This window comes from Miniopterus natalensis, chromosome 2 (assembly GCF_054644295.1).
Source record: "Miniopterus natalensis isolate mMinNat1 chromosome 2, mMinNat1.hap1, whole genome shotgun sequence".
NCBI classification, from domain to species: Eukaryota; Metazoa; Chordata; class Mammalia; order Chiroptera; family Miniopteridae; genus Miniopterus; species Miniopterus natalensis.
This window is the reverse complement of record NC_142082.1, coordinates 124,054,197-124,071,349: the sequence shown is the minus strand read 5'-3', so window position 1 is coordinate 124,071,349 and position 17,153 is coordinate 124,054,197. Positions and strand designations below refer to the sequence as shown.

Genomic DNA, 17,153 nt, shown 5'->3' with positions numbered 1-17,153 from the left:
AAAGTCTGCCTCCTTCCCAGTATTGATGAATTTCTCCTTTCCCCAGGGCGAGCAGTTCCAGCCTTTACACCCCTAAGTTGGGATCTTCTTTTAAGGGTGAGATGCTAGATACTTTTCCCCTATTAATTTGCTCAGTTACACTATTATAACTGATCCTCTCTAGGGGTAAATATTATCAATCTCATTAGTTGGTCCTGACCATCTCTCCTTACCTATCAATGTGACAGTGTCCTAGGAATCAGTGCCTTGTCTCTACAGGCCCATTATTGTGGCTTTAAATGCCATCCTTATATTAACAACTCCCAAATGTCAATCTCTAGCCCAGACCTCTTACCTAATATCCAGGCTTAAATATCTACCAACCTACTTGAAACGTCCACCTGAGTATCCAATAGAAATATATTTATTAATATAGAACTAAAAGAATTAAAAATTTTTTTCTTAAGAATAAAAAAAGTTAATTTATTTTCTAAGAAAGAAATCTACAGAATCTAAAGAACTTAATAAACTGATGAGCAGAATAGATTCAATGACATGGAAGCATAGTTGAGACTCACGAAATGTCAGAGGGATGGAGGGGGGGGTGGAGGGGGAGAGAGTAACCAAAGAATTTATATGCAAATATGCGCAACCCAAGGACACGGACAATGGTGGGGAGAGTGACTGGGGAGGGGGAAGGAACGGGGTGGGGAACAGGGCATTGGGGAGAAAAAGGGACATCTGTAACACTTTAAACAAAAATAAAAATTAAATTTAAAAAAAAGAAATCTACAAATACGTAAATATCCACTTATTGTAACTAGCGAGCTACTTTAATAATCGAGTCTTTCACAGATTAATATGCAAATTTTAGACAATGCTATAGATTTTCTAAAACATAATTTCAAATTAGTAAACAATGTGTTTTAGAGCATTACGGTTTTCTCTTTTCCCAATTTTATTCTCAATCCAAAGAAAAATATGCCAAGTTACATTCTTAAAAATGAGTTATTCCATGTTTGTTCATTTTAATCACAAAAAAGACTAATCCTAAATTCTTGTATTACTGCCATTGTTAATAACAGAGGCCTCTGCTTCCTTTTTCTCAAGCTAAATGAGGGCATGTTTTCCATTCCCAGAAGATTTTAAGAAATAAGTAAGCAAATAACTACATGATTACAATCATTATTTTAACTGGTTCAAAATAGAACTCTTTCTAATGTGAATGAACCAAACAAAGTACTTTTGTAAATTTGATAATTTCCTAAAGAATCTTCAATGGACTATGGATGTACCAATACCACACCAAAGATTGTGTTTAATATTGGGTGATCTTAATGTGATCCTAGGGTAATCTTGAAATTTCTTCAAGATTAAAATAGAATCTTGAATAAAATAAAATAGAATTACATAGAAATTATATATATATACATATTATATTTTCATATTCTTCAAGAATTATGCTAAGACTTTCATCATATTAAATCTTTAAATTGCCAAAGATATTCTGCTAATTTCTATATATTGTTTAAAAAAAATACTCCATCTCTGGAGATTTAGTCTGTAAACTATAAGAAAAAAATCCCTTGAAAGTATGTTCATATTGCTGTTAAGATGGGTTTGAAAGGAAGATTTCATTATCTTTAAAGGTAATTGGAAATAGGTTTAGAAACTGTTGCCAAAATGTTGTTTAATAGTATCTACCACAAAAGAAATCAATATTAGAGAAAAAATTACAGGTTTCTACATTATAAAATTTCTTTGTAAAAAAATCAATAATTATGTAATTATAATACTGGCAGTTTACAGAATAGCAGCATGGACACAAAACTGTGCTTAGTATACAGTATATGTGTCTTTTCATTCAAAACTCATGACAAAATTGTAATGTGGGTATTTTGATTCTCACTGCAAGTTTCTATAAAACTTAGTTTAAATTACTTGCCAGAAGTCATATAGCTGGTTAAGAATGAGAACAAGATTCCAACCCAAATTTACTATGACTCTAAATGTCATTTTCTTGACCATAAGTTAGGTAGGTTTATTTACAAGGCACAATAAGACCTAACTACTTGTTCTAATTGGTGGCACAGGGATGGAGGAAACCCGGGGATCTGTAAAGTGAGTTTCTGGTCCCGGCAATGAACTCTGGCACGGCTGTTAAAAAAGATTAAAGAAATATATAAGAGGGTTTAAATTATAGTAGAATCTAAAGTTTAATTTAGACTAGAATTAGTGTTTTAGAAGGTTCAGTCCTATGGGTGAGGTAGGACAGCAAGGGATGCAGGGACAGTGGTGAACACTGTCTACTCTTCCACTTAGTGGGGCCCTGGAGACACTGAGCAAAAGAACCAATAAAAGAATATATAAGCTGACCCTAGACAAGTAAGGAGACAAATGATAAAATATCTTGAATGGTGAGATAACAAGATTAAAAGTTTGTATTTTATTCTGCTGTTGAAAGGTGAACAACTAGGAAAAAACATAGTGAGATATGAATTTCAGAAAAATTCAATTTAACAAATGTACATTAAGACTCTTCCATGAGCTTAGTAGTGTGCCAGGCAGTGGACATGGAGTGATGAATGTCTGCTGGGGACTCTAAGGGACAGTGCCCAGAAAAAGGCCAGGCCTACCCAAATCACTTCATTAAGTTCCTTAGCAGTGGAATGTGAAGAGATGAGTGGCAGCAACTTATGAGTTCACTTACAGCTCTGAGTCAATGCAATCATCTTAGAGAGAAGAAATTTAAGTTTCAAAAAGGAAAGCAAACCACAGATTTTTAATGATTTTCAAAAAATATTTCGGATAGTATTAAAATCTTCTAATGATCTATTTCAAAATTAAAGTAACTAACACAGCAGTTAGAATCCACCTCACCCCAATCCTTGTAAGTCCTCAAAGCTGTTTTTTGTGATTTGCCACAATTATAGTATCTCCCAAGGAAATGTCAGAGACAGATTGCACCAGAGCAAATCGGCCAAATAAGATTTTATTCAAGACTGTTGCAATAAGGGAGAGAGACTGAACTCAACTCCGCTGAAACAAAAGCAGGAGAATTCGTAAGTGATGGGGTGACTAGAGGAAAAGCACTGGAGGACATTACGGGGGAGGGTGGTCAATGTGATTAGGCCATTTGCCTTTGCTAATGGGCACTTAATCGAAGTTAGGCACCTCCCCTCCCACAAACTGGTAGGTAAAGGTCTTATTTTTCATAATTTTTCAATTCAAAGGAATGGCTCCCTGGCCCTGGATAAAGACACTCCTGGGTTGTACAATTAGCCAGAGCTGGGAGAAGATTTACATTTCCAAGGGGCAGAGAAAGAATTTACAGTAGCAGCTTTCTAAAGTAAGTGCTCTAAAGACAAGGGAGGTCAGGACCCTATAGTCAGGAACAAACATGTATAAATTTAATCAAGCTGAGGGGAATGTTAAGGCATCTTGGTCATAACTATTGATTGGTAATTCAGTGTCTCTTAATATTTAACCTCGTATTTAGTATAAGAAACAGTCTCGTATTTAACCTGGTATGATTAGACGCGGGTTATTTGATGCTGTGAGGCTACAGAAATTTCTGCTTGTGGCTCTCTAGTGGACCACATATTTCAGCGAATGCCTTCTAAGTATTCTCTTTTTTCCACGTGCCCAACCAACCACAAGTCTGTACATGAACATTTAATGCCAAGAAAAGCTGCTATTAAAGGCAAACAGTCTTCTTCTACTTCAATATGTTGACACTCAGTGTTACGGTTGTTACGCATAAAATTATCAGATCCAAAAACGTAAGTAGATAGAGGTAAACCACAAAAATTAGTTTTAGAAAATAAATTTTATAATAATATTTTTCCTACAACTCTCATTGGTACCATTATGAAGTTTTACATCGAGAGGCAGTATGGTCTCAGTAGTCTCTATCATTAGTTGTGCTCTTGTAACAAATAAGGGAGCAAAAACTTGTGCAAATACATTTTTTACAAATCAAAGTCAGCAACATTTTATATTTTAATAGTCAGTACTTTATTCTGAAAGCATGTGACCATAAAATTAATATAAACATAAAGAAAGGATAGCCCGGCTGGCGCGGCTCAGCAGTTGAGCATTGACCTAGGATCCAGGAGAGCCCGGTTCGATTCCCGGTCAGGGCACATGCCCGGGTTGCGGGTTCAATCCCTGTGGGGGGTGTGCAGGAGGCGCAGATCAATGACTCTTTCATCATTGATGTTTCTACCTCTCTCTATTCCTCTCTCTGAAATCAATGAAGATATATTTTTTAAAAACTTTTTAAAGGATATTTCTTTGTCAAAACTGAAATAACAAAATTAAATTTAAAAGAACATCTAAGATAAAGTTGTGTAAATTCATCCTTCACTAGGGAATGTGAAAATTGGTGGTCCCTTCTCTTGCCTGTGTTATGCAATGCAAATTTCTCAAGATCTCTAATGAAAAGAATGTTTGGTCCTTTTGTGCAAAATTTTATTCTAATATGGTTTATGAAGCAGAATTATAGAATTACTTCTTTACCACAGCCTTGTCTTTTTGTTTATTTCACACAACATGGCCTTGCTTCAGGCAATATTTAGTTTTTGCGGCTTTATCTTAAGTCTTCTCTTGTGTATCTTTCCTTTATCTCTGTATATCCAGCTGTGTGTATGAGTGTGTATTTTAATCATAATTATCTTAGATTCTGGAGCTTTCTACCAGGCAGCCATCCAGAATTCCTGCAGATTTAGGCTTCCTGCCAGCATCCAGTGGCATAAGAAACAGCTACTACAACAGTGGAGAACAGCGTGTAGAGCATTTAAACTAGTGCCTTTGGTTTCCAGAGAGATTGAGTTATTGTTAAAATGTGAGCTCTCAAGGTTAGTTCTTAGGTGCTGGCTTCATGCTTAATTTTGTGCAATAAAGTTTCAGGTTTGTTTTGTTTTGTTTTGTTTTTGATCAGCAAGTTAAACTTATCTTTAACATAGCTCTCTCTTGGCCATTAAGAAAGAATAGTCTTTACATAACATTTTAGATAAGTGCTAAGGGATCTCAAAAGAAAATAATAAAATCACTGAGGCCATTGGTTAAGGAAAGGCTTTGGAAACTACTTCATTCAAATCATATTAAGAATCCTTTACATATGGTAGCATTTTTAGCTGTTTTATGTCACTTCACTACTCCTAAGAGAAATGTAAAATTTTTACTAATGCCAAAGTATTTTAATCATTTTGGTGTGATAATATCTCTTTCTGGCTTATAAAGAAAATTTCTTAATGTTTTCCAAATTTAACAAAGATAAAAAAAGTTCATTACCCTCCCAAAGTAAATTACTTGATTTTGAATTACATGGAATGTCCTTGTCTCTTTTTTTTTTTTTATTGTGAGAAGTACACTAAAAATAAAGATATTAGGTCTATGGTTTACAATATATTCACAGTTTTAAAAACAATGATACTTCAAATTTGATTACAAATTTTTTTAAAAGATATATCTAATAAAGATACTTGACTGGCCTGCTAGTTAGTAATTAGCTAACATGAAAGGTAAATAAGGCCATGATATTTATAAAATCTATAATGTTCAATTCATGCTAATTTCTATATTTTGAACTTAATAACAGACCATTAATAAATGATCATTGCCAAAATACATGATATTAATAAGATACTTAATCATATGCATAAAGTCTGCACACAAATGTTTAACCAACTTTATTCATGATTGTCAAAACTTGGAAGCAATCAAGTTGTCTTTCAGTAGGTGACTGTATAAACTGTGGTACATCCAGACAATGGAATATTATTCAGCACTAAAAAGAAATGAGCAATCAGGCCACAAAAAGACACGAAGAAATCTTAAATGCACGTTACTAAGTGAAATAAGTCAATTCAAAAAACACCACATACTGTATGATTCCAACTATATAACATTCTGGAAAAGATAAAACTATGGAAACAGTAAAAAGATCAATGGCTGCCAAGGGTTAAGGGGAAGAGAGGGATGAGTAAGTGAAGCTCAGACAATTTTTAGGGCAGTGCCACTATTCGTATGATACTACAATGTTGGATACGTTTCATTATAGAACGTAGGACACCAAGAGTGATCCCTGATGTAAGGCAAGGACTTTGGGTGATAATGCTATGCCTTTGTAACTTCGTGGATGCAACAAATATATCACCCTGGTGTGGGATGCTGATAGCGGGGGAGGATTTATTTTGGGGAGGGGGGTTAGGGGGTAGATGGGAACTCTGTACTTTCAGCTGAATTTTGCTGTGAACTTAAAACTGCTCTAAAAAATAAAGTTTATTTAAGAAAAAAAATGAGTATTAGGTTACCTGAGATTCTAGACGGAGATTACAATAGAATTAAAGATCTTACTTGTCCTTCACTTTGACATGACAATGTAATAAATTTTTTAAAATATTGTAATACTAATTCAATTAAATTATTTAATTTTTAGACAATAGTAAAAATATTATAACCTCAAAGCAGAGTTAAAAGGAGAAATTATAAAATTTAGGATCAGTATTAATAATATTGAACCAATCTTAGAGAAAATTAATATATATCTATAGTTTAATAATATTGAAGCATTTAAACAATTAATTAAATTTTGGTAGGGGAAATTGGAAGGAATTAAATCTTTTTCAATAAGAAAAAATTTTAAGCCACCTATTTTAATCATTATAACATTATAAACTACTAGGGGTTTTAATATTTTAATAGATTCATTTAGCTCTAAATGTCTTCAAGTACGTTATAAATTCTTTAAAGTTCCTGCTCTGCAATACAGCATTTAACATATTCATTGTCTCTTTCCAAGACAAGTTCACTACTGCTATTTCATTAGTCTGTCTTATGATTTATTTCAAAGATAAAATGAATATCTTCCCTTTTCATTTATAGTTAATTTATTTTAAATCAAAACCTGATGGCAATTATCATCTATTAAAATGTATCATTTTCCCTTTAGACATATTTTTTCTTTTTATAGTAAATCCTACATTCTTATACCAACAATAAAAACATATTATTGGTAATTATATTTGACAGATAACCCCTTTCTGAGCTCAGTTTCTTAACAGTCTCTTAAAAATCAACACTGAGCACTTTCAGATACAGAAAAGATTCTGCTAACGTGTGATGAGGAAATGTTGAATTTGCCAACCTTATTTCTCTTTTTCATTTTACCTTCCCTTAATCCTATGGTTCCATAGAATGCTACGCGGTAAATTTACATGTAACCCCACAATATAAATGGAAAGCCAGCTATCTGTGGTGTGCTGCTGAAACAGAAGGCCATATCCCAAAGTGAGACAGCTGCTATCTTTAGAAGATAAGGTGTTTACAACTAGACGCTCCGTAAATACTTAAACTATGAGAAATTATGCCAGGGAAAGTTAACTGTGGCAAAAATATAAGTGAACAGTTCTGTCTCTCTGATCTTTAACTTAATCACCAATAAAATAAAAGCCAAAAATATTTAGTTTCAGAATTTCCATGCTGATTAAGTTGAAAACTGTAAGTGAAAATTCGGTATTAGTCATAAAGTGCCATATAAATATCAATGCCATAATAGTTAATAATTTGGCCATCTCAAATTATAAGAAAATTTAAAGAAACAAAACACTTAGAAGAGAAAAACACTGGCTACATGCTTGAGAGTTGAATGAAAGTGAGAGTTGTACATAGTCATAAGTCCTTTCATCCCAATTTCTTTATGTATGAGTGTCTGGTTTGGTACCATGAAACATAAAAATAGTAAAACCTGTTGAAGACTCCAAAACAAAGAGAAGAGCTCAGAAAAGAATATGAATAATTTAATCAGATAGGATTCCAGCTGATCCCCAGCTTATTTGCCTTTTATTCTGCATTTCAGTTAGTTACATTTTCGTGGTTATCACCAAGGTTGTGCATGCACTCGAAATGCTCACAAGAGGTCCACGACACAGGGGTTCATAAGTATGTTATATGTTATATTCAGAATCCCAGGGGAACTAGTAGATTTCAGAAATACTGATTAAGCAAGATGAGGAATACTTATACAGTTTCAACTACAACAGTTTTAAAGACAAGTACAAGCTTCATTTACCACAAAACTCACAAAAAAGTAATTGATTGAAGAATATCTCTTTTATGCAAAATATACATTTGAGGATATAATTTGATTAATATTCTTCTATATACTAACATTGCTCCTTGATCATTTAGTAAAAAAATACTCTCATTGCCAGAATTTTTTCTATAATATTTATAATTGAGGTAACAATGACAAAAGACAAACTATAATGTCGTGTGTGTGTTTTTGTCATAGAGATTTTCCAGAACTAAAAAATATGTGACTAAAAATAAGTTAGTTTTGATAAATAGGCACTGAAAATTTCACAACATAATATGACAGGCTGATAGCATAAGTGGTTTATAAGAAAATGATACAGTCAATGTTCATGGATCCAACCAACAAAGAAGAAATAAGGGAAATTAAGACAGACCAATACTACACCAAAATCACTGCCTTGGATGATTCACAGCACAATCTACTGCGGGCCCATGAGGGGTAATTCACAGAGTTATGGGCCATACTTGAAGCTTCAGAGATGTGGATCATGAATTTGGCTTCCTTTGATGTGAGTTGGCCAAAACCACTGACCCATGCACACATGTTGGTATTTACAGTTGTTTCACTGACACTGGCCAGTCCACAAGCAGACCACTCATATGGGGAGCACCAAATGAGTTCCAGCCACAGTTCTTTTATGAGCTTTAAATGCTTCATGAAGACCTGGGGACATCTTCCAAGTGCAACCTGGTCACATCAGGGCACATTCAGCAGCAGAAGTCTGTTTCCAGTACAGTCCTTGGTATGGCTAAATTCCACTGTCCCTTTTTCAGCAGTCAAAAATCCATGATAAATTCTGTACAACACTGCAGTCAATAACAGCAGCACCAGACAGTATATTAATTCCTTTACCATAAAGTGGTGTGCAATTATAGCTTTCTATGTGTGGTGTTATCAAGAGGATCACTGAATCTCTAAATATCACATGTGTACGTCTGGGTAAATACATTGCTGTACAAGATTTCTGACATGCAGGTCATGCTCTAGGACTTGGGGATATAGAGTAATACAAGTTACGTGGCCAAGAATAAAAGTGATAATTGTCCTCCTAACAAAAAATAAACATAAGAATTAGAAGTTAATCAACAATCTCAATGATCCCGAATGCCTTAGAAATATCGTTTATCCCTCAATATATATGATGGCATTTTTCTTCCCTCACATACCCAATACACCAGATACACTATTGCTATTGCATTCATGGGGATGTGGAAACAGAATTTCCTTCACTTGGACTGAATAAGACTCCCTAGGGGTTTCATTGGAGTGTAGAGATGAATGCTGGTTGGTAGGGAGCAGAAATTGACACTGCAGCAGGCAACCAAAAGCAATGGTGACATTGCTGCTGGCTAAATCCTGTTTATCAAGAGGTTCATAGTACTGATTAACTCAGCCTACTGGGCATCCTTAATTTATACACGAAGCAGGGAAGCTGTTTCAAGTAGCAAAAAAGGCAAGGGGCAGGGGAGAAGACCCAATACTAAAATCATGAACACCTTATCAAGGCATTTTTGTGCTTTATGGAGACAGATGGCATATACAGTTAAGACAGGGAGCTAAGACGGACAGACAGAACAACAATCAGGACAAAGCACCTGATTAAACATTGACTGAAAATCTCATTATTCTTGTGAGTCAGAAACTTAAGGCTGGTCAAGAAAGCCTCCTGTGAACAACAATGCTCTTTGATGTTTGCACATAAATTAATAAATAAAAATAAAGGAAGGAGGTAAAAAAAAGGCATGAGAGCTTTGGGAAATATTTGGCACTCTGCCTCTGAAAATAATAACAAATCGTGGGATTTGAAATAAAAATGACTCTCGGATCAAGCAGCAATTCTTGTTTAAACAATGCAAGCCTGGCTGGCAGTTACCTGTCGCTCATGTTTTGTGCCTTCCCCAAGCCATTAAGTCAGGGATCTGGCCTCGGCTTGCGTGTAACCAGTAATGACAACCTCTTTGTAGTTATCTGTGTGCAAACAACCAGAGACATTCAGAACTCCAATACAGCATTTTTGAAGAAAGGTAAATCAATCATGAAATTAAGCTATTTAAAACAAATCTTTCAAAGAATAAAAAAAAAATGTCAAAGAGAAACTTGCCCTCCCTGCCCCACCATTCAACATGCAGGAACAGTCGACCAGTTTCATATCAGCAGGATGGTTTTTGATGCAAGTACACATATTCCGAGCCATCCATGGTCCCTGAACTCTGTGGCATTGCTTTCAGGTGACAGAGACAAGATGGTCCATGCAAATGAGCTGACCAAAGTCACGTTATATGCAAGCAAGATAGGATCCCAGACATCTTCAGAATGGCTTAGAGAGTCACAGAAATGAAGGTCCAATGAAGTGGTTGGCATTTGGAAGCACACTGTTTTAAGTATATCTCCCTGAAAATATGTTTATGTATTAGTGTACTGGCCCGTATCTGATACTTTCTGTTATTTTATTGCCAGAGGAGATCAGGGCAATTAATATGGAGAAGTAGTACCACCATTTTAGATAATCTTTAAAGCCAGGATAAGATTCATTAGCTACCCAAATGGCATTTCTGACTTCAAATAACATCATGCAGATTTGTACTGTATTAATGGAGGTTGGAGTAACTCTATGTTTAATTATTTCCGTTACAGGGTAGACAGTGCTTGAATTAATACGAATTAGCCGACTGATGCAGTTTGGTTTACAAGATAGATGGGATGGGAGACCGAGAACGCCTCAGAGGACAAGGAGAGTTGTAGGGTGATGTTACTGGAGAGAGTCTCAGAGCATTGCCTGCCAAGCCTGCTATGTTGTTTAAGCTTCGGGATTTTTCATATCCTTTTATAAAAAAAGGCACAGATATCAGTTGAATTCAACCAGAAAATAGATACAAATAATACCATGCAGAATAATCAAAAGCTATTTTTGAACTCAAAAAAGAATTTGTTTACAAAGAATTCAATATTGAGACAATTCTTAACTCTAAAAATACTGAAGTTCACTATAGCTGTCGTTCCCAAAAGAGTAGACTAGCTATCACAAATTACAGTTGCAATACTTCAAAAATCTATCTTTTCTAGATTAAAGTTTGTATTGATGCAACTTGGGCATATACAATACCAGAACACTCTTACAACTAGGCAAAGCAACTTAAGTAAGATATACACATGGCTAATATTATTAAATTTCAGAACAAATTCCTGAAAAAAAAAAATTTTTAATGGGCTATATTTTCTCCTTTGATTTTTTAGTATTTACTTAGCTATTAAAGCATGCTTAACTCTAAATGCCTAACTTTTTTTTTATAGCATATTTAATCTTCCAGCTTTATGGAGATAAAAGAATGATTCTCAAATAATGACATTTGATGCCATTATCTAGATGATGTAGAATGAATGCCCATATCTAATCTTTTCAATAAAAAAGTAAAGAAAAAAAGAAAATGGATAAAATACAAATTGAATCATAATTTCAGTGAATAAAAGTCTGAATTTTATTATATGATGTTTTCAGCTGACTCCCCCACCAGGAATTGAGAACAATTTAAATTTAACTCACTTTTTCTTTCTATTATTTTGCATTTTAACCTTTCATTCATGATAGTCATGGACTTCCAGAATAAAAGGTCCTTCTCATAAGCTTTAACCCAGTGGTTCACCTTAGCTACGCAAGAAACACCCCATCAAAAAATAAATAAATAAATAAAAATAAAATATAATTTTTGAAAAAGAAACACCCCATCAAGGTGACCTTTGGAAGAATTCATATATTGTAGTACTTTTTATTAGAAAAGATTCTAGGTAGTCAAGTGAGGTAGGAAATACCTAGTATACAGGTAGAAGTGAAATGTCTTAAAAGAACAACTATTGACTGAAAAATAAGTCTTATTATACCCCTTAGGAAAGAAATGTTCTGACAGCTCCATTGAACAAGTGTTGTATAGCAGGAAAAAAAATTTTCTGCTGGACAGCCAAAGCTGAGCAAATAAATCCAATCCCAGTGAACAAGATTCTTGTCTCCCGCAGACTTACGGTTCACTCCTTGGGCCCTGATTAGCCTCAGGGTGCTTGGTGACCAAGAAACTGGGCCCGTTTCCTTTCCTTTCCTTCTATTCCTCTCAGCTACTTGTCTCCTTAACTCATGGGACTTCTGGGGAAGAAGCCACTGCTCTCTCTGGCCTTTTCACTGGGAGAAGGGAGGCGACTGAAGTGCCTTAGTGATTATCTGATTTACAAGGCCCGAGACAGACACGGGTGGGAGGCAAGAGCAGCTCCGTGCCCCGCGAGGCTGCACTGGAGGCGAGCCCCTTCCTCGCCTACACATCTAAACTCTCAGCAGAACAGATGTCTTCTTTGATATTTTGTAGATGGAAATTTGTGTCATTAATTAACTATGGTAAAGTTCTCCAGGAAATGATTTCTGCTAATGAAAGAATTGTCTGCCAATATATGTCGTTAGTATTCTGAGCTATAAAACACGGGAGGTGGTATATATTTCATTCTACTCTGGTGAATGATGGAATAGTTCATGGGAAGACGTCCTAAACGATTAAAAAGGGATTCCAGGTAATTCATCCTTACATAGGAAACTTCTTGTGCCTGGAGGGCTAGTAATTACTACCCTTTGGTAAAATGATTGGAAATATAACTTTGGAAATTGCAGAAAGAATAATTTCTCCTGGTTGACTGTGTCACCTGAAAATGGCAACTTCGCCATACACATTGATTGGGTTTGATTAAAAGCAAGCCTGTGAATATGAGTGAGCCAAAAGGGTTGTTAATACCTATAAATCACCCATATAGAAGTTTACATCTCATTCCCCAAATCTCCACATGCCCTACAGGAATCCAAAAGTGCAAAAATCTGTATGACAGTTTTATATTAATCACATTAGTTATATGTAAATCTTGGCTGTCATTCTAAATGTTCAGTTATTTTTCTGAATTATAGTTTTTAACATAAATACTGTTTTGTTTATAAATCCTTTTCTTTTTAATAACTATCATTTCTGAGTTCATTTGAAAAGACTTCCCTTCTAATTTAGTCACAAGTATCTCATTGGTAAAATTATAGGTATTCATATAAATGTATTTTTCTTTATTCTGCAGGTTAATTGCTGATTAGGAAATCTGATAAAAAATTTTCCCATCAAACTTTTATTCAATGGAATGTTTAAAAATATAATAATGAATGTAAGTTATATTTAGATGGTGGTTACAGTGGTGTGCATTTTACATAGTTCTTAAGAGAATGTGTTTATTTGGGGCAATATTAAAACTCCTTACTCATGTACTATCAATGGGTATGTTTTTGTTTATGAAATGTGATTTCTTAAAAATTACTGCATAAATAAAATCATAAGCTCCAAGTACTGGAAGTTTACTCTTTTAGGGAATCCATAAGTTTTCTTAATATACGCCTAACTATATTCATGTTTGCTGATAGAAAAATAATTCAATGCTAATCCAATAATCTTTTTTCCATCTATATAGGGAAGAATTTTCAGAACTCTAAAATCAAATCAGTAGAGAGACCAACTTAAAAGGTAAAAAAAAAAAAAAAAAAAAAAGAATCATACAGGAGCATACAGGAGATAGATGTCTGAGTATGAGTAATAGGAGAAATCTATAATCTACATAAAAGGAAATCTATAATTTACATAAAAGGAAACAGAAGAGAGGAATGAATTCCTGATAGATATGACAAGATAGCACACTAAGAGATGATTAAGTGAAGTGAGCCAGAAGTGTTACCAGACCTAGGTGAAAAACACACAGCTCCAAAAGAATTAGCCAAGAATGAAAAAAGCTGATTATGGTGAGAAACGACAAAGAATAAAAAGCTCATAATGAATTTTTAAAAATGTTCTCATTGATAAAGAAAATTTGTGAAATAACATTGTATGTATAACTTTTCCATACACATTAAATATCTTATTAATTGCTTTGCTCATGAAACTTTGCCATTTTATGAAAAAACTCTGTTTACATAGTGCTTTATAATTTGCAAAGTTTTTTTATACGTGATCTTTGTTTAAAATTCAAAATACTGTTTAACATGAGGAAAAAAATTCTACGTTCTTAAACATGTAAGCTTAGCATAAACACTGCCTGTGAACTTTATAGAAAATGCTCAAAATGTATGTAAATTTAACCAAAAATTACATATAAATACAGATATACATATATACCCATATATACATGTATATAGCTTAATAGTGAGTTAAGATATGTAATGCACTTAAAATATTATGTTCTAATAAGATATCATTAGATATTATTATGATGATTATTTAATATATGTACATATATTTCGCTCAAGTACTATAATAGGATATTAACTATATTTATAAAATATTTAAAAATTGTTCTAATATAATATTTACATGTAAAATAGCAAATAAACATATTCTGATAACTGAAATACATTTTGGTGAAAGGAATAGAAGCAGAGAATGGAAGTAATTGAAATGAAGAAAGATCTGAAATACTGCATACTGAAGAGACAAAGGCAGCCCTTTGTCTTCTGAGACTCAAAGGCATGGAGACAGATAGCGCAACACAGGGCATTCAGAAGAAATGAAAGAGAAGTACAACATGGGTAATGAGATATTTCAAAGAGAGAGGGAATCACAAAATAAATATCTGAGGCTTAAAATGGTAACATATTCAATAGGGAGAAACTGCAATGAATAGTGAAGAGCAAAATATTTTAAAAATTCAGTTGCACTAATATGAGAGTTTGGGAGTGGATTTTCATTTAAATTTAGTTCACTGCATAAGAAATTATTATAATTTTTTCCCCATTCTGTCAATAAACAGAAGAAAGGAGCTATGGCAATAAAACACCTGGAACCATCAAGGTAGGAGGTAACAAGGAGCATATCGTCACTTGGACAAGGGTGGGTAATGTCGCGAAACTAGTTCTCAAGGAGGAGAAAGGTTCAATTGTCTGATATCTGTAAAGTTTACTCAAAACAAAAACCAAAATCAGCACCTAAGAAATGGTCCAAGTGGCCCAATCTAGGAAAACTGAACCACGTGATGGAGTAACAGAATAAGGAATATTCTGTTATATTCCTTAACCAAGAAGCCTGCCCAACAAAATTTATCCATTCAACATATCACATATGTGCCAGGCACAGTTCAGTGTGGGTTGAAAACTAGTAATACATTTTAAATCATTGCCCTGAAGCGAAATTATGTAACCCTATTTTATAAATACATAAAAAGCCTTTCAAGTGATTGGTAAACCTTTCCCAAATGGCCCAGGATCTTGCACCTTTTCGATCTTCTAACACTCGGATAAATGACAGCAAAAAATGTCCAAACATTAGCTAAAAGATTTAGAGTATAATTAATGTTTTTCTTGGAGAAAAAGCCTTATTATTGTTTTCTAATCATAAATTACTTATCAAATATATGCCTAGAGCCAATTAGTGAGTTTTATTAATTGTAGGAAAAACGAACTGTTAAAGACTGCTGAGTACGTTATATTAAAATAATGAGCTGAGTGACTTCATTTTTAAATACTCCATTACATTTCTTCCCAGACACAAGGAAAACAAAAAATAAAAAATAAACAAGGGTGAAATGCCTCTCAGATATGACAGCCAAGTAGACTGTTGTGATATATATTTTTAAATGTTTGGAATGAGAAAAGATGTGATGAGGGATGGAAAAAAGCACCATGACTAGTATTTCCCAGAAAACGATGGGAGAGAATTGTGCATGACTCCATGTACCCGCAGCGCTTCAGTCCTGTCACCCGTGAGGATCTGAGAGGCAGGCCTACCTTTCCTCATCCCTCCATCAGAGGCGCACGTGTAATCCCCTGTTGTCAGTAGGAAACATGTTTCCCCTCTTCTGTTTTTGTCTCTGGTACTAGAGCGTCTGATGGGGAGCCTTTCTGGGGGTGATAATGGCGACTGACGTCCCGAACTGTCATCACCTGATAGCACTGGTCACAGCGCCATGCCCATTGACAGACAGTGATGGATGAGGGAACGAGACAGACAGTACAGAGAGTTTACACCAAATGTCCATAGTGCAGTCACTCCATATACAAAATAGGATAATCACATCATGATAAGAAAAAGATTTCCGTCACTCACCACAAATATCTTCATGGAGCAAAATGGAAATGTGCTGAAAGGGAGGGGAATGTTCTTTGGGAAGTTTTAATTCCCCTTTGGAGCCTATCTAATAAGAAATTTACTCTCACAAAACTAATAATGAATTCAAAGTAAGTGTGATTCATGAAGTAGCGTACAAATGAATACCTTACAATTTTTGACATGCTATCTAGTTGCTGTGAAAAGGAATTTTTTAAAAAGTGGATCCCATTTAAGGAAAAACTCCTAAGTAAATATCTACCTTCGCAGCTCTTTAAGACACACACTTTTATTATTTTCTGAAAGTAATTTTTCCCAGAAATCTTAATAAAAATAGTCCCAAAGCTGATGAACTTGTGTCCAGTTTGAAGTGACAAAATAGTTTTGAACATAATGGAACAAGATCAACTTCTCCAAATGCCCTTGAAAAACACTTTACTTCTGTATGCTTGCCAAAGATGGTCCTAAGCTATCAGCCTGGATACCAGCTTGTTATAAGTGTTTACCCCGGCTGAGCGTGGCCTTTCTCCATGCCCTCCATAAGGCACGGGTGCTCTGAGAACAGTCTGACGAGGCCAGCAACACCTACTAAACTCCACCTTCCATAAAAATATTTTTAGCCTTACAGTTTTCAGATATATATTGACAGAATTAGTAGAACAATCTACTAAAAATATGTAATGACTGTGAATAAAATCTTTAAAAAGCAGTTCAGTTTCAGACACATCTATCCCTCTACTTACTCCATGAGAACTTCTGGAAGCTAAGAAAGAAACCTACGAAAATGTCACCTGCCTCTTGTTTGTTTGCATGCTTGCTTGCTTTGTTTAACGGGTGCTATTTCTAAATTATGCAAAATTGTTCACATGGGATGATCATAAATAACTTTTCTACAAGAAAAAGATTACATAAAACCAAGTTATCGTGAATGCATATATATCTTAAATTTTCATAGTGGGCTAAAAGGTAATTGAGTA

At 34.4% G+C, this 17,153-nt stretch overlaps 1 protein-coding gene across 1 annotated transcript in view; it reads right to left on the bottom strand.

Moving 5' to 3' along the window:
* Positions 1-8,264: 8,264 nt before the first annotated feature.
* The window catches only part of KCNC2 (potassium voltage-gated channel subfamily C member 2), a 140,630-nt gene continuing 131,741 nt past the window's right edge, over positions 8,265-17,153 (bottom strand). Inside the window, exons 3-4 of the mRNA XM_087813757.1 lie at positions 15,858-16,022; positions 8,265-10,048 (exon numbers count right to left, since the gene is read on the bottom strand). Coding sequence (XP_087669883.1) covers positions 9,987-10,048; positions 15,858-16,022 — 227 coding nt within the window. The 3' untranslated portion in view covers positions 8,265-9,986. The remainder of the gene's footprint in view (positions 10,049-15,857; positions 16,023-17,153) is intronic.